The sequence below is a fragment of the Hibiscus syriacus genome, unplaced genomic scaffold (genome assembly GCF_006381635.1).
Source record: "Hibiscus syriacus cultivar Baekdansim isolate YM2019G1 unplaced genomic scaffold, ASM638163v2 tig00004620_pilon, whole genome shotgun sequence".
Taxonomy (NCBI): domain Eukaryota; kingdom Viridiplantae; phylum Streptophyta; class Magnoliopsida; order Malvales; family Malvaceae; genus Hibiscus; species Hibiscus syriacus.
Window position 1 is genome coordinate 255,109 of NW_024062020.1, and position 14,414 is coordinate 269,522.

Sequence of the window (14,414 nt, forward strand, 5' to 3'; positions counted from 1 at the left end):
TAAAACCAAAAGAAATGAAAAAAAAACTTAAATCATAAAAGAATTAAATTACTTGTGAGAATAAATCCACATCGTTTCAAAAAATATTTTAAATTATATTTAATATTATATTTTGTTTTCATTATGGGTCATCATTTATTAAAAAAATTTCGTTAATTTTTAAACAAATGATAACTAAAACATAGAGAAAACATAATGTTAAATATAATTAAAAAAACAAAATTTAAGTGACTAAAACAAAAACTAAGTAATATGTAGATGACTAAATAAATAGTTTATCCTTCAAAATTTTGTAAATTTGAAGTCGAATCTAACCTAAAATCTGAACTTCATTATTGTGGGATTTTATCCTCATCGTCTCCCAGTGTCGGCAATTTCTGGAAAGCTATTGCTGCAAACAACCCAAAGTAAAACCTACAAAACCTATCTGCCCGCAGAGCATGGTGCACAAAACTATGATGGCAGGAACTTCAAGAACTCTCCTCTGTCTCTCTTCTTTCCTCAAACAAACATTTCTCACGCCACCCATTTATCACACTCCCCTGAACCCTCTAGGGTTTCACCAGGGTTTAAGCTTTTTTGCACTGCCCCATCTCTAGTCCCCACCATCTCTGAACCAGTGGACGATTTGAAACACTCCATGCTACTTGAAAGGCTTAGAATCAGACATCTTAAGGATTCTGCTAAAACCCATTCTTCATCATCACCCTCTAGGCCTCGAGAAAACTTGGCTGTTTTGGTTAAAGATATTGAAGCTTCTGATAAGGGGAAGAAGAAGAAGAATAAAGTTGTGGTAGATAGTTTTGAGGAGTTGGGTTTGAGTGAAGAAGTGATGGGTGCTGTTAGAGATGTGGGGATTGAAGTTCCTACTGAGACTCAGTGTATTGGGATTCCTTCCGTTTTGGAAGAGAAAAATGTGGTTTTGGGCTCTCATACTGGCTCTGGCAAGACTCTTGCTTACATGTTGCCACTTGTTCAGGTCTCCCTTTCTCTTCATTTTTCTTGGGTCAATCGTTGTTTTTAGAATAAATTTGGATTTTTAAGCAGTTTCTTTGGTTCGTTTTCCTTGTATGTTTTCAATTTTTTTGTCCAGGTGCTTTCATTTATTCATTCTTTTACTTACTTTAATTCTTGTATCTAGTGATTGGAAGTTGCATTTTTCTTATATTTTTCCCTTTACGGGGTTTGGTTGATTCGATTGTGCTTTGGATGATTTTCTCATCAGGCCTTGTGGAAGTATTGAAACTTGTGGTGTTTCTTTTTGTATCTTTATTGTGTTTGGCACTGAATACTAATTTGCATTGGAATTGTGATTTTGGTTTCTTAGCATTCTCATTATATCGTGTATGATTTTGCATCCGCATTCAACAGCATTGAAATTGTGGTTCTGGTTTCTGAGCGTACATTTCTTACATCTATCAGTTGAAGAAGTAACAATTATCATGCCGATTATGTTGGTACTGGAAGATGTAAGAATCTAAAGGCAATTTGTTTCTGTTTGCTTGTCTTGCAGTTGCTGAGACGGGATGAGGCAATGTTAGGTATGCTAACAAAGGCCAGGCGTCCTTGAGCCATTGTTCTATGCCCCACGAGGGAGCTATCTGAGCAGGTTTCAATTACTTACCCTTCAGAATGTATTCAATATTTATAGAACTTGGCTTTATAACTTAGGATCATGCGAGATCAAAATCTCATGCATGGTTTTGAATGAGAAAAGGCAGAGAGGAATCCTCTTTTTGACTTCTATTCTCCCATTCCAGTTGCTTTTCTTTCTGTTACAAGATTGACGTTAGTGGCCTTTTAGGTTTTTCGTGTGGCAAAATGTATTAGCCATCATGCAAGATTTAGGTCTACTATGGTCAGTGGCAGAGGCCGGCTAAGACCACAAGAGGATTCTTTGAATAACCCAATTGACATGGTAGTTGGGACCCCTTGCAGGGTCCTTCAACATATATATGATGGGAACATGGTTTATGGTGACATCAAATACTTGGTAAGCTATGTTTTAAAAAGCACGCCTGAGGCGCTTTGAGGCGCTAGGCGAGGCGAGGCGTTTAGAAAAAAGCCTCCGACCACCAAGGCGGCGGCGAGTACATGAGGCGGCGATTCAGTCGTCGGAGGCGGCGAGAGGCGACGAGGCGATGCTTTTAGCGATTCACATACAATGACCCATTTTTAAATTTTGGGTCTGGGCTCGATTTTCTTCCAATAGTCAGACCTTTTAATCTTCCAACAGTCAGACCTTTTAAATTCCAATTACTTACATTAATGTATTCCTGGAACTTTGAACTGTCTCTTGACCTTCTAACGTCCAATTTTTTAATTACTGTATGTCTATAAATCATGATCCAAGCTCTCTAGTTTCTCCAATGCATACCCTGGAGCTTCTTTTCCCTCCTAAAATTTTCTCTCCCTCCTCCATTCATGCTTAATTCAGCGATTGGTTATATCTATAACCATGTTGGCATTGTCAACATGATGAGGAGGTTTACAAATCAAAGAAACCTACATAGGCCCGCAATCGCCAGATTTGCAACATCGTTCATCACTCTCGCCTAGATGCATAAGCAAAAAAATAATTTGCGAAAGATGATCACGTCTTCAGAATGGAACAATACCAAGTGGTCAAACGATCCTGCTGGGAAGAGACTAACATCAATTATTTTGCAAGAACGCTTTTGGAGAAATATAGTGTATGCTTTGAAGTTGACAGGACCTCTTGTCAAGGTATTGAGAATGGTAGATGGAGACAAAAAGCCGGCCATGGGATATATCTATGAGTCCATGGATAGGGCTAAAGAGACTATCGCTCTTAGTTTTTTACACAAAGAAGAACACTATAAGAAAGCTTTTGAGTATATTGATGCAAGGTGGGATTGCCAACTTCATAGGCCATTGCATGCAGCCGGGTTTTTTTTAAATCCGGAAATGTATTACGAGAATCCGGAGAATGCAATGTGTGTAGAGGTTATGAACGGGTTGTATGCTTGCATTCAAAGGCTGGTACCTGATTTGAGCACTCAATATAAGATTGGGGAACAATTAGACTTGTATCAAAATGCCCAAGGTCTTTTTGGCAATCCGATGGCTGTAAGACAAAGAAAGAAAAGAGCTCCAGGTAAAAAACACACACACACAGACGCATATATGTATATTATATATATATATCATACCTCACAAAATTAAATATTGATTTATTTTATATGTTAATAGCGGATTGGTGGTTTGCATATGGAGCCTCAGCACCGGAGTTACAGAAATTTGCAATCCGAGTTCTTAGCCTAACTTGTAGTGCTACGGGTTGCGAGAGGAACTGGAGCGTTTTTCAACAACTTCATTCAAAAAGGAAATAGATTGGCACAAAGTCGTTTAAATGACATGGTGTATGTCAAGTTTAATCGTGCTTTGCGACGAAGATATCAAAGAAAGGACACCACAGATCCTATTCTTTTGAAGGAAATAGATGAAAGCAACGAGTGGTTGATGGGCCATATGGACGATGAAGATGGTGAGGAGGACGACTTTGTCTTTGATGGAGATGATTTAACATGGTCTGCTGTTGATAAAGCTTATGGGGCATCTCAAGCTACTTATTCCACTAGAAGAACATCTACATCAAGTTCATCAAGAGATAGAGGAAAGGGTGTTGCCCAAACCTCCACTCGTAGAAGGCCCTCTACTGGACTAAATTTGATTGATGAAGACGATGAAGAGATAGAACAGGATATTGGACTTTCCGAAGATGATGGGGAGGAGGAGGTGCTTGGGATTGATGTTGATGACGATGATGATGAAGACGAGTTTTAGGCATTTTGATTATTGATGATGTTTTTATTTATCTTTTTGAGATACAATATGACCTATGCTACTTGGTTTTTTTGCTTATTAAGTTGTTTTGTGTTTGAGATATGGTTATAAAATATTTACAAATGTTTTGTAAAATTAAGCGCCTCGCGTACGTGAATCTCTCGCCTCAAAGCGCCTCAAAAAATTGAGGCTCTCGGGTAGCTAATCGCCTTGGAGCGCCTCACGCCTTTTAAAACACAGTTGGTAAGGATGCCAACATATTTTACACAGCTTTGTTCGGTGTCCAACAATAAATATGCACATTTTTTCCTTTGTTTGACTATTTATGAAGAGCTTTGATAATCTATAAAGTTGGTAATATTTCCATCTTTTGTTAGGTTTTGGATGAGGCAGACACTATGTTTGACCGTGTCTTTGGTTCTGACATTCACAAGTTTCTTGTTCCACTAAAAAACCGTGCTTTGAAACCCAATGGTCAAGGATTTCAAACTATTTTGGTTACAGCTACAATAACAAAGGTTTGCTGCCTTACTCTTGTGCTGTTCATGTTACGCACTATAGTTGAGTTACTCTTTGGCTCACAAAATGTTATTATCTACCTTTTTATCATTTAGAGTTACCCATTTACTTTCACTGGGATCTAGGTTTTGGGTGATCAGGATGTTGCAATAAAATATTCCTTCTGTAGTTCTGTCTTACTTTGTCAGTCATTATAGTTCTGATTATTGTTATTTTTTGTAGTTCAGGGCATTAGAATTTAGTGGTAAATCTGCAATATTGCTTCCAACATTGAGCAACTTTTTTAATAATTAATTTTGGCACATATTGAAGGCAAAGTATTAGAATCTTTTCGGTGATCTACACTTAGAAACATTAACTTAATTAGAGAAAAATTAGGCACATAGTTACTTCTTTGATGTTTAGGTTTATTATAATATTTTAATGATTTGCTTTGGGTTTAATCAAAATTTCAAATTTTAATATCTGTGAATTTTTCAGGCTGTGCAGAAACTGATTGATGAGGAATTTCAAGGAATCGAACATCTACGAACATCAACGCTGCACAAGAAAGTAGCCTCTGCTCGGCATGATTTCATCAAACTTTCAGGTTCTGAAAACAAGCTGGAAGCATTACTGCAGGTCTAGTCCTATGATTTTCTTTATTCACTAGCTTGTCATTAATAGTGGTTTGTGAGAATCTTTTAACATATAATATGGTGCACTAACTGAAGCTGCCTGCTGAGTTAATATGGTGCTGAGTTAATAGTGGTTTGTGAGAATTTTTTAACATATTAATAGCTGGGTATCTCCTATGTAATATGGTGCATCTGGTAGAATTCAACATATAATTTTTAAATGATGATCCCTCAAAAACCAAGTCTATGCTTTTGATTTTGATTCCTTATTACATTTTTACAATTTTGATTCACCGGAATGATTATAAAATTATCATAGTTAATGTAGTTTTGAAATCAAGGACTCATCTAGGTTAACAACTATATTAAATCCTTTTATATGAGTGTTAAGTGGCATTATCTCCAACATCGGTTATGTATGTAGTTTGCAGTGGTCTTAGATTTGTGTTGGGCTTTCTCAACTAGTCCCATTTAGTTGTACGTTGTATACCCATGCTTTAATATGATAGTAGTAGCCAGTTGTTTGTTGCTCCCTTTTTTTCTTCCAATTACATGGTAGTCCTGTATTAGTTGATCACCTACTTGTGAACTAATGCTAGTATTCTAAATTGCTTAGAGTTATAATTTGTAGTAGCATTACTTTCAGCTTTGTAACTCAACTTGTCTGCCTTTTGCTTTTATCGTGAGGTTTTGCTTGGTACTAAGGATGGAAACGGGTGAGGATGGAAAATTTGTTAGTCTAATGGTTAAGCTACAAAGTAAGGAAAATTTGTTCCATCCTCACTCCTTTCCATCCTTTATACCAAGCAGAGCCTAATCCATTAAAGTCTTGCTGTTTACAACCTGCCTACCTTTCTTTTACCTATCTGGCAGGATCTCGGTAATGATGTTAACAAGTGTACCGCATGTTCTCTGAAAAATAGTTTTTTTAGTATTTCGACAAAATTGGTGAAGATTTTCTTCATGAACATTAATTTTAAAGTGAAATTAGATGCTGAATTTATTTAACAGTCAAATTGAGCTGGTTAGCAAACTAATTACAGTAACTTACATAGGTTTAGTTTTGATGTCATAACAGGTTCTCGAGCCTAGTTTAACTAAGGGGAACAGAGTGATGGTGTTCTGTAATACACTGAACTCTAGCCTTGCTGTAGATCATTTTCTTGGCGAAAATCAGATATTTACTGTCAATTACCATGGCGAGGTGCCTGCAGAACAGAGGTGAGATATTACAAGATGCACATGGAATATCTAGTGCTGTATTAATGCCCTATGGATGTATGTTGATGTGGGTCCAAAGTAAATAGTCCAACTGTTTTCTCATATAAACAGGGTTGAAAACCTGAACAAGTTCAAGAGTGATGATGGAGATTGTCCCACATTGGCTTGCACCGACTTGGCTGCTAGAGGACTGGACTTGGATGTTAATCATGTTTGATTTCCCCTTAAACTCGGGCCTTTGTGAGAGAAGCTCCACATTCTCTCTAAAAATCAGGTGTTTTAGATAATTTTGTCTTTATTCCTTTTCATTTCTCCTGGATGGCGAGTAAGGTGAGAGTTCCTGTTGGGAAAAATTGTGTCACAGGGATCATTTTCAAAATTTCCCGAGTGTTTTCATTACCAGAGTGTTACAAGCTGATGCTAAAAGTTTTTTGTTAGCTTGGGGAGATTTGGTGCCTAGTTCTATAATTTGGTCTTTCATTCCGGGAGTGGTGTTTTGGACAATCAGGAAATGTAGGAATGCGATTGTGTTTGATAAGGGGAGTTTAGATCAGACTGATCTTTTCTTTATGGCAAGATATCGGCTGGCTGCATGGTTCTTAGCTGTCTATAAGGAGACGTCTATTCTAATGGACTGTCTTATTTGTGATCCTGCGCTTGGGGATTGTTGCGCTAATTCTAGATCTTCAGTCATTAAAATTAAGGCCTGGACTCGGCCTCCAAAGGGCTACATAAAGTTGAATGTGGATGCAGCTGTTACTGCAGATTGGAGGAAAAGTGGAGTTGGGGGAATTCTAAGAGTGGAGAATGGCTCGGTGGTGGGTTCTTTTCAAGAGGCTTCTGGTCCGGGTCCTCCCATTTTGATAGAACTAATGGCAATTAAGAAGGGTTTGTTTTTCTTTGCTTCAATCCAGCAACAGTTTGAGGATCGCTTGATTGTTGAAACTGATAGTAAAATTGCGGTGGACTGGATCAAGAACTATGATAGATGTCCCAATGTATATGTAGACCTTGTGAACGAAATTGTTACTAAGTTAAGAGGTTTGGGAGGCATTATTAGATGGGTTGCTATGTCAGCTAATGTTGAGGCTGATGCCTTAGCTAAGGCTGGTATTGGCTAGCTTTAAAGTCTTTTGGTTATGTTTGGGTCTGTTATTTTTAAGCTATGGGTTGGTGTGTATAGGGAGTCTATATGATTGTTCCCTAAGTATCATGTAATTTATGCGTTTTAATGAATTTTAAGGCACTCTTTCCCTCCTTCCGCTGATTAAGGAGCACTTTATATTCCATTAATCATGAAGGGGGTTTTAACGAGGCCTGCCATTCCTATAAAAAAAAAAAAAAGCAAGGGAGGAAGTAGGTTTGGTTTTGTTTGTTTCACCAGACTGGAGGACGCGAGGAAGGCTATCAACTGTGTTGATAGATCTTGGATTCAAGGTAACAAAGTTAGAGTTTTCATGGCGAGATATCATCCTCGCGATGTTTTCTGGAGGAAGAAGTTCTCTGGTCCATATCCAGTCGAGGGCAAGAGTTTAGTGGAGGATGTTAGTCATACGGAGGCTCCCATTGTTGGTTCTGTTGACGAGATTAAGCTCTCAACTCTCAAAGACAGCCTGGTAGGATGGTTTAAAAATTTTATTAAGATGAAAGAGTTAGCTACTATTATGCACAAGGAAGGTATTGTAGGTCCGAAAATTATGAGATTAAGCGGGTTAGCAATCTTAATCTTATTTGAAGATACAGAGAGTAGGGACTTTACATAATCAGATTGGGGCGTTGAATAAATGCTTTGACAGAGTGGATGTTTGGTCGGAAGATTTTAAGTGTAGCAGTCGTCGAGCATGGCTTTTGTGCAAAGGGATCCCTCCGTTTGCGTGGAGTCTCCACCTTCAGAAATATTGCTCTCAAATGGGGAGTTCTTATCTCCATTGAGGAGGGGACCTAAATAACGGCTCTTTTGATAGGGCTTTGCTACAGATCATCACGAATTGTCAAGCTCGTGTGGAAAAATCAATTGTTTTGAAAGTCGGGGATAGGCTCTTTAAAGTTCATGTTTCTGAGTTTGAGCCTTGCTTCAACCCAGAATCTGTCTGGGTAGAGTCGTCTTCGTTGGAAGAGGCAGTCGCATCCCCGTTATCCAAGGTGGGGGAGCTCGTTGGTGTCTCTCCAGTTAAGTATCCCGAGTTGGAGGTGGGTGCTGAAGAAGCAGGAAGAATCGTGCACTCATCAGAGATGCAGTTTGCCGAGAGGTGTTCTGAGAAAGAAGAAAAAAATTTATGTTGTATGGGGAATAGTACTAGAGGCAGCTTCTTGTCGGGTGAAGGCGTGGAGGACAGGAACATAGGCGAGGAAATGATGATGGGTCCAAGGAGTGCCGTTGTGGGTCAGGGGATGGTTCTTTCGCAACTTGAGGAAGTGGGGGAACACGAGACATTGTTGGTGCATGGGGAGAGAAGCAGTGGATGTCTTTAAGGACAATTGTTTGCCTGTACGTGGTTATGAGGGGAGTAAGGATTATTTAATTAATTTTCCCATCCTGGATGGTTGTTTAGTGTCAAGGGAATTGGAAGATGTGAGTCTAAAGGATAAAGTGGGTCTGTTGGTTCACGCGGAGAGGGAGAAAGAAGATGCCTACAGGAAAAGTAGTGAGCTTGCACGTGCTTTTGAGGGCTCGAAGGATTATTATATAGATTTCCCCATGTTGGATGGTCGGGTTGAGTCAAAGGTGGTGGAGGATGGGTTTCACGAGGGCCTGCGCATACAAAAATCCAAAGGGTAACGCAAGGCAGTACATGAGACCTAAGGAGGGTTTTGGCAACAAATATAGATCCGTCCAGATTTTTCAAGAGAATTTTACAGCTCCCAAAAGAAAGTCTAGGGGTTACCGAAGCAAGAGCCATCAGAGTATGGTGCAGCGGGAGGAAGAGGTGTCTGTTATTGAAGGCAGATTCATATATGATTCTGACTTTCCAGCATTGGGGTAGTCCCAACAGAAGGATGCGATCGATTCCTTGCAGTTTGGGAAAGAATTGGGTTGTGAGTCTAATGGCTCAGTAGTGTATCTGATTTTGGAAGACTATGGCGGGGGAAGTAGTAGAAGTTTCAGGTGATCTGCATCATGCTTATTGTTTGGAGCTGGAAGTTCGGATGGTCTCAGCTGACAAGACGAGTTAAAGTGGCAGAAAGGCGGCTATGTGCGTGCTCTTTTGTATTCTTATCATGAGAAAGCTGGGTGGCTTTTGAGTTAGAAGTTGGCTTCTATGGTTTTAGTCAGTTGTTACCCTTGGCTTCTATTATTGTTGTTTTGTTTTGTTTGGGCGTCTTTCGAGCCATGTTTAGGCTTTTAGTGTGGTCAGTCTGTTTTTTAGGCTGCTGTTGTTGCTTAGTTGGATAATGTTGGTTCAGGTAGGATTGTTTGAGGTTGTTTTTGGTGTTTTGTTTATATTGGGGGTGGCTCCCTGGTTGTATCTTGTATTTTCTATGGTTAATGAAATCTTAAGATACTTTTTTCCTCCTCCTGCTGATTAAGGAGCTTCTCTATAAGCTCTTTTAATCATGAAGGAGGTTTTGAAGAGGCCTTCAATTCCTATAAAAAAAAATCCCCTTAAACTCTGTAAGCATTGTATCTTTGATCAACTTGTTTGAGTCTTAGCTTGCCCTTCTCTCGGATCTGACTCCTTTGCTTTTCTGCCCCCTTTCTTTATGATTCTATCTGCTCTTACTTTTCTTTGGCCTTTTAGTTTGACTACCTTCATCGCACTGGAAGAACTGCACGAATGGGTGCCAAGGGTCAGTGACCATTTCATTTAAAGTCTATGCATAACTTGTTTTATTTCTATTTACATAATTAAACAATGCTTTATCAACTTCACCAATCCTAATATTTCTTCTTTCAACCGATAGGTAAAGTGTACTATTGGAAATTTACCAAAGAAAATTTTGGTTATGCATCATATTTCCCAAACAACCATGGTATTATCATCAATAAACTGTTTCCATTGGAGATCAATTTGTTCATTGAATCCTCTTTTGTGTAAGGGTTTTGCTAATGTCGGGCACTCATTTTCAGAACCCTTATAGATAGTTATATCTGATGCCATATCTTTTTCTTTTGCATTCAATGCCGTATCTTCTTTTCCTTCACATAGGGGCAAGGCCATTTTTATCAAGTTTAGTTCTTAATATGTGACAATTTTTATTCTTTGAAGTGGTAAAGGATCTTACTTTCAGCAAATTGAAATCACACAATCTTCATTTTTCAGGTAAGTAACAAGTTTGGTGGCTGAAAAGGACTTGTTGCTGGCTGAAAGGATCGAGGAAGCAATAAGAAAGAACGAGAGTTTGGAATCTCTTACAGTTGATAACGTCCGAAGGGATACTGCAAGGGTACGGATTACTGAGCAGAAGGGGAAGAATGTTAAGCTAATTAAGGTGTCAAATCAGAAAAACAAGACTAAAGATGTGTCTGTCCACACATCCGGGGGAAAACCCACAACTGCAGTGTCGGTAAAATCACGCAGTCCAGCCAAACCTGCAAAGAAAATGGTTAGGGTCTCAAAAACTTCGAAGGCTGCAAAAACATCTGCAGTAGGAAAGAAGAAGACCAGTGGTACGAATTCCATGGGGAAAAAACTGAAGGTTGTTGGTTTTAGGGGACAAGCTTCCTCGAGCAAGGGAGAATCATTTAGGCCTAGTTAATTGTGTTCAAATTTCTGGTTTCTACAAATGGCTTTTAACATGTAAGAATCATTAATATAAAAAGAAAAAACTTTCCATTATATGCAGATTTCTCTTACTTTAGCACCTACAATTGACTGATTTTCCCCCCACGTGGCATCCTTCATGGATAGCAAGCATTGAGGCAAGTAGGGAGTTATATTTTAGCCTGCTCTGCAGAAAATTCATACATGGGGAGTTATATTTTCACACTGTTTGAATAACTATATCAATTTATTCATTTCTCTATTTAGGGTTAATGCAATTATTAACCCTTGATCTTGATAATTAGGACCACATTAGTATTTAAATGTTTTATTTGGTCCATATAGATACGTAGACTTGGAATCTGTTAAACACATAATCAGCTCAACAAAATTTTAACTATGTTAACATTTTGGGTTATATGTGTAAACTGATTCTAAGTCTAGGTCCTTGTCTCGACAAAAAAAAAACCCTCAAGTAGCAATTTAGTTTTAGTTTTCGAAGTAGGGGTCAAGAATTACATTAACGCTTTTAGATTAGCTAAATAAAAGTCTTTTAGATTTTTTCTTAAATTTTCTTTACAAAAATAAAAATTTCAATACATTATAAATAAATATATTATTCGCATAATTCTAATTTAAAAAATTTTATTTTATTAATTTAATTTAGGGTTTAAGTTGTTAAGAAATAAGGCTTATATTTTAGGGTTTAGGATCTAGGTGTGCAATGTTCAATATTTAGAGTTTAAGGTTTAGATTTTAGGAATTTACATTAATTTAGCATGCTACGTCATCTCATAAAAATATTTAATGATAAGTAAATATTTTTTTAACAAAATTCAAAATTTATAGTCTATTTTATAATATATTTTTTAAATTTAATAATTATTATTTGTCAATTTTATTATATTTCATATTAATAATGCATATTAATGTGTGTGATGTATTTCAGTCTATAACATTTATTATAGACTCGTCCTACAAAATAAAAATAATTGAATGGAAAAAAAATTAAAAATAGAGTTTTGTTGACTAATGAATCTCCTAAGAATGCAAGACTCGATTACTATTTCTTTTTTTTTCTTTATAGTTTTTCTCAATTTCAGCTCTATTACAGTTATAGCTAACCGTCCAAAATAAAAGAACGTATGCCCTTTCTCTGTATCAGGAGTCTAATCTATCTCTGCCTTGGATTCAATTATCAACTTGTTTTTGTTTTAGAAAACTTATTGTTTCGTGTCTTTATCTATCTTTAATATTTAATAATAATTACGATCAATTTAACTTTAAAATATTTTATAATTTTCTATCGAATTTGAAATTTTTATAATTATCTCAAAATTGTACATTTATTTTTAATTTTAATATTTTTAGAAAAATTATTTATTTTTATTTTTAATATTTTTAGAAAAATTTTACATTTATTGTTAATTTTAATATTTTTATAAATTTTAACTTATTCAAAATTTTCGAAGCTAAAAATCATCGTATTATCAACAAACTTAAAAATCAATGCCAACTGAATTTTGGGGTATTTTTTTTATTTTCATCATTAAAAATAAAAAAACGATTATTATTAGTTTACAGGGTAAAGTACGTAAATGGTCTACTGATTATAGGACGTTGTTTTTTTTAAGTCCTTTAACTATTAAAAATTACAAAATAATCACTTGACTATTCATATGTTCCAAACTCGTACTTTTTCATTAAAAGTTTGACGACAGTCTGAGTTGGATGTTAACATGCTGACTGAGATATGATATTCGTTTGAGATTTTTGGATCAGATTTTAGTATTTCTCAGTCAATAAGTTAAAGTATAGCTTTGGCTGCCATTAATTTTTTAACGGAAAAGGACGAGTTTAAAACATATGAATAATCGTGTGACCATTTTGTAACTTTTAATAATCAAGGAACTCAACAAAGCAATATCCTAAAATCAAAAGATCATTTTATAACTTTTAATAGTCAGAGATTAAACAAAACATCATTATATAATTAGAAGACCATCTATATATTTTATTTTAATTTATAATAAAATAATCATTATTATAGTATCTTTGTATCACTAAAAATAAATTTTAAAAAACGATTTCCGTAAAATAATTAAACTTTTTAAAAATAATATTTTAAACTCCTATGTAATAGTTCAATAATAATATTTTTAATAAAATTAATACGTAATAATTTAGGATGAAAGCTTCAGGGTTGGATGCGGGCCGGCATAAAGTTGGCATGATTAAAGGGTTAATTATATAATAAAACATGCATTAGATCATGCGGTTCACGTCAATCATATTCTCATCGAACTCTCAATCCATTTTCTCAAATTCCCACCATACACATTTCATCCCTTCAGACTACAACGGGTAACCTCATTTCCAGTTGCGTGTCTTCAAAGCGGAAACAGGCCATGGCCGCCGCCGCCGCTAATCTCTACTCGGATTCCAACCCTACTCAGTCCAACCCCTTTGTCTTCTCAGCAGATTATCCCCCCAAAATCTCACTCACTCCGGATCAGTTAGTTCAACTTCTGTTCTGAGGCTCTCAAATTCTTCTCCGAAAAGCTCCAAACGCCCCTCGAAATCATCCGCGAGTTCTCTCTCTTGCAGGTGCTATTTACCTTTTTTTTTGCATTTTAAATTTGTTTTTCCGAATTTGGTTATTAACTTTTGCCTTACTATTTGTAGGCAAATAGGGTTACATCTTCGGAGATGATGAGGAGATGCACAGTGGGTCTGAACGGTGTCAATATGGACAAGAATAGATACTCTGATGTCGTACCATGTACTTAAAAAAGTTTATTTTCTTCCCAAAGTAGATTGTCTTAGTCGTTTTAATGATTAGTCGTAGCAAATGATTAAGAGTTTTTCTTTCTCTCGTTTTGGTTAAATTGATTTTTTCTGAATACTTGCTTTTAATGGTTTCAGTTGACGCTAATAGGATAGTTCTTAATTCGTGTAAAGATTACAGACCAGCTTCAATGGGTTATATCAATGCTAGCTTTATCACGGTAGATTTCTATGTTCTTTGTGTTTTAGTTGGAGGAGTTAAAATAGGGAGTTTGGAACTATGTCCCTCGAATTGACCTATTTGGATCCTGATATTTTTTAATGTAGATTTCTTCTTCGGAAAACATCTCTCAGTTTATAGCCACACAAGGTTCCTTACCTCACACCTATGAGGATTTCTGGGAGATGGTTATCCAATGCCATTGCCCTGTCATTGTGATGCTTACTCGTTTGGTTGACAATTATAAGGTACCTAGTTATCCAATGTCATTGACCTTGAAAGTGGTTGAGTTTGACTATATACTGTTCATATTGTTTCCATCTAGGCATGTTCGTTAAATCAGAAAGCTTCGCCATTCAAAGTTTGGTTGGTCCATCTAAGTAATTGGTCTTAGATGTGTGTGCATGATTAAATTAAGTAAAAACTTTACCCCCTAAAATATGATATCGATGATGATTATTTGTTGTATTCCCATTATTATCATTAGGTTTAGCCCTTGCTTGTGTTTTTAATGACCTTTGAGAACATGTATGCTCGTAC

At 36.5% G+C, this 14,414-nt stretch overlaps 1 protein-coding gene and 1 pseudogene across 1 annotated transcript; both read left to right on the forward strand.

The window, feature by feature from the left end:
* The first annotated feature begins 425 nt into the window (after positions 1 to 425).
* LOC120195691 lies at positions 426 to 10,959 on the forward strand (annotated as a pseudogene).
* Positions 10,960 to 13,155: 2,196 nt separating this feature from the next.
* On the forward strand, positions 13,156 to 14,212 carry LOC120195200 (protein-tyrosine-phosphatase PTP1-like). The gene is made up of 4 exons (XM_039197283.1): positions 13,156 to 13,474; positions 13,553 to 13,649; positions 13,793 to 13,875; positions 13,982 to 14,212. Exons 2-4 carry the CDS (start codon positions 13,577 to 13,579, stop codon positions 14,210 to 14,212), a joined length of 387 nt encoding a protein of 128 aa, XP_039053214.1. The 5' UTR covers positions 13,156 to 13,474; positions 13,553 to 13,576.
* Positions 14,213 to 14,414: the final 202 nt, after the last annotated feature.